This window comes from Populus nigra, chromosome 7, assembly GCF_951802175.1.
Source record: "Populus nigra chromosome 7, ddPopNigr1.1, whole genome shotgun sequence".
NCBI classification, from domain to species: domain Eukaryota; kingdom Viridiplantae; phylum Streptophyta; class Magnoliopsida; order Malpighiales; family Salicaceae; genus Populus; species Populus nigra.
In genome coordinates this window covers 21,472,314-21,475,689 of record NC_084858.1, presented here as the reverse complement: position 1 = coordinate 21,475,689, position 3,376 = coordinate 21,472,314, and the positions used below count along the sequence as shown (strand labels likewise).

At 34.7% G+C, this 3,376-nt stretch overlaps 1 protein-coding gene across 1 annotated transcript; it reads right to left on the bottom strand.

Moving 5' to 3' along the window:
- Positions 1–614: 614 nt before the first annotated feature.
- LOC133700193 (protein S40-5-like) lies at positions 615–1,726 on the bottom strand. Its single transcript, XM_062123737.1, has one exon. It carries the CDS (start codon positions 1,558–1,560, stop codon positions 907–909), a length of 654 nt encoding a protein of 217 aa, XP_061979721.1. The 5' UTR covers positions 1,561–1,726; the 3' UTR covers positions 615–906.
- Positions 1,727–3,376: the final 1,650 nt, after the last annotated feature.

Here is a 3,376-nt window from a genome sequence, read left to right as displayed (position 1 = left end):
AATGTAACGTCGTGACATCATTAGCATATTTTGGATATCTTGGAGGGTGATAATTAAATAGCATTGAAAGATGGTATTCATAGGAATCATTATTACTCAATTTCTTGTATTTTTTATTTGCAATTTCATAGTGATTTTGAAATCATTAATGTCATGAAAGGCTTCACCTTAATTACTTTGAATCTCTTTATTTAAATTAATTACACATCATGTTCTAGAAGTTTTCATGTTTCTTGTATATATAACCTATCAAACGAAGGTATTTCTCCTATTAAATACAATAATGTGACAAATGATTCATTTGGTACGTACCACGATGATATAATATGATTCAATTAAATTAATATTGAATATATTTCAAATATATAGTATCTCAACACTAGACTATAGAACCATCACACAACTTGATTATTATTATTATTATTTTTGGTGACTAGACAATGAATTAGCGAGAAGTAAAGGGATTATAATTTGGTACTTGTATGTACTTAATTCCTTGTTCTATAAAGGTTAACAAATAAGCTAAATCTCCTTTCAAAATCAAATCCTAAACCAGACAAGTGGCAGTGTTTTTCACAAGATTGGACAATTTTTTTTGTCTATTTTTCCTTAAATTACGAATAAATGCCCTTGGCATTACTATTGATGACTGAAATTACCAAATTACCACTTAACAATAAATGGGTACAAATTCCAATCAAATGACAAGTAGAAGCAATGACAGTCTTACATCATCCATCATTCAGAATCATGCTCGAGCTCACTAGCTACTGAGTTGACTCATTTCAAAGCCGAATCAACTCGGCTGAATCATTGCCCAAGAAAAAATCATAAGCAATTTTTTTTCTTAAAAAAAAAAAAAACAATAGTAACAAGAACTTTCATCTCCATATATCTGCAAAATGATCAGCCATAAAACCCAGTTTGGCTCCACACCGCGTCGCGCACGCGACTCATGTCTCGGCCCTTAAGCGTCCGGCCCACACCCTCAACCACGGAGGCGCCACCCATCTTTTGACTCTGTGCATACTCACGTGCCAAGTACTCATGCGGGGGAACCATCTCGGACTCGTTGTCATCCAGCCCATCATCGGAGTCATTGCATGATTCGACCGAGTTGACTCGATAAATCTTGCTCCAATCGGGCACGTTCACGGGAGCTGACGTGGCCATGTTGCGGGGAGATTGCGATGCCACCAGGTCATTTCCACGAAACTGGTGCACAATTCTCGAGGAAGCTATTTTGTTTTTGCCAGAAGAAGAATCTTCGAAGGCCAATGATAACCCACCCATGTGGCGGTCATCTCTTGGGATCCTACGGCGGCCGCTGCTAATAGACATGTTGTCAAAACTACTTTCAAGATCAGTGCGTGGACTCCAGTTGGAATTATGAACACTACGGTCATTCCGATCAGCCGTGTCATCCACCATCGACCACACATCTTCCTCGCCTAGTTCCGACACGTCATTCACCATCGGTCCGTGGCCGCTACCATAGCTATAACTACTTCCTAGCAATCTTTCACTGCGGCTCGCTGTTAGTCTCCTACCTTTGGCCATACAGTGTCATATAAATTTTAATGATAAGATTAAAAAAAAAAACAAAAAAACTTTGGGTTAGAACAAGAACCCACTTAGAAAAAATTGAGAATATATGACACTATATAGCCTTAAAGCAAAGTAAATATTGTTAAGAGTCCATGAGAAAGGCTCTAACATAAGTGACTTTGAAGGAGGAGACATGTATATATAGCGTTTGTATTTCACTGAAAGGAGGTTCATTTCATGTGAATTTGGAGTTCATTTTGTCTTCATTTCATGACAATGGATGGTGAGAATGGAAGACGCCAGGATTGGCAATGAACTGACAGTCGAGTTGGATGTTTGGTGGGTTCACTTGCTTTTGGAAGCAAGTGAGGTGCATTTACCACTGACTGAGCAAAGAAGATTTTTGGGTGTCGTTTGAGAGTCGAGATTACATTTAAAAAAAAAAAAAGTTTTTGCCAAATTTGGATATTGAATTAGATTACTGAGGAGTAATTTACTATTTTTAGTCTTTTGGTTTTGATCTCACGGGTGGTAAATATTTCCAATGATTTCCAACTGCCAATATATACTACAATAATGTCTTCTTTGTCTTGAATGTTTGAGTCGTGATAGTTGTTAAATTCGATTAGTTTTATCAATTAATCCTAGAATTTTAGAATTCAAAACTTAACATGGTATAGCATGGAAGATTTTAGTTAAATTGAATATATTAACTCAAATAAATCTAGTTAAGTTCTTAGATCACCTAGCTACACATATATTCAAAGGTTTAATGTATTGTAAATTATATCAAACTTGAATTTGAAACATTGAATAATGATTAAAGCTTCTTTAGGAATGTAGTTATGGTTATTTTTTAAATTATTTTTTATTTTAAAATGTATCAAAATAATTTTTTTATTTTTAAAAAATTATATTTAAGATCAACGTTTCAAAAAGATTTAAAATATAAAAAAAATTAATTTTTAGCAAAAAAATTTTAATTTTTTTTAAAAACACGGGTTAACACGTGTTTCCAAATGCTCTCCAAGTTCATTGTATTTAGCATATTATTTAAACTAAATCTAGTCTAATGTATTCTCCAAGTTATTTTATCTAAACATTTTTATTAATGCAAAAAAAAAAACATATTTTCGACTTGGTTAATAGCTTTACTCTACATGTTTTTTTTTTTTTTTTTACTTAATAATCCAAACAAGGCACGACAACTGAGGTGAATTTTTTATTCCACTTCGGATTTCATTCTCTTGTTTCAATGGGTCCTACTCCATGAACCCATCTTGTTTGACAATGTCTATTTACAATGCCAATTAGCTAGGCCCCACGTCCACGTGGGTAGCCACACTAGACCTCATCTTTCTCTACGTGTCCATTCACAGCCAAACACGTGTACGCTTCCGATTGAAGTAGGCCCCACAGCCATGTCACCGTCATGCCACACGGACAGGCGGTGACCTAATATTAAGATTATTTATTAAAATAATTAGTAGCACTGCATGATTTGGTGGGCTAGTCACGATAATGACTATAAAATTAAGCAATTATTTTGCATAATTGATGACAATAATATTATTAATATGATTAAGATCCATAAATGCATTTTTTTATTGGTCCAAGTTAGTTTGTGACTTGAATTTTTAATACGAGGTAAGATTTAACACCTATGATTATCGTTTCCAGGTATAGACTTGAATTCTCGGCTTAGGGTTAAAATAATATCCACTAGTGTGCTGATGGGTTATGAAAAAAGCAAAGTGTTTTTCGTGTCTTCCTGAAGGGCACATTGGGCGGTTGAGAATGAAAATGGTGGGGGCCCCTCTTATGGGCT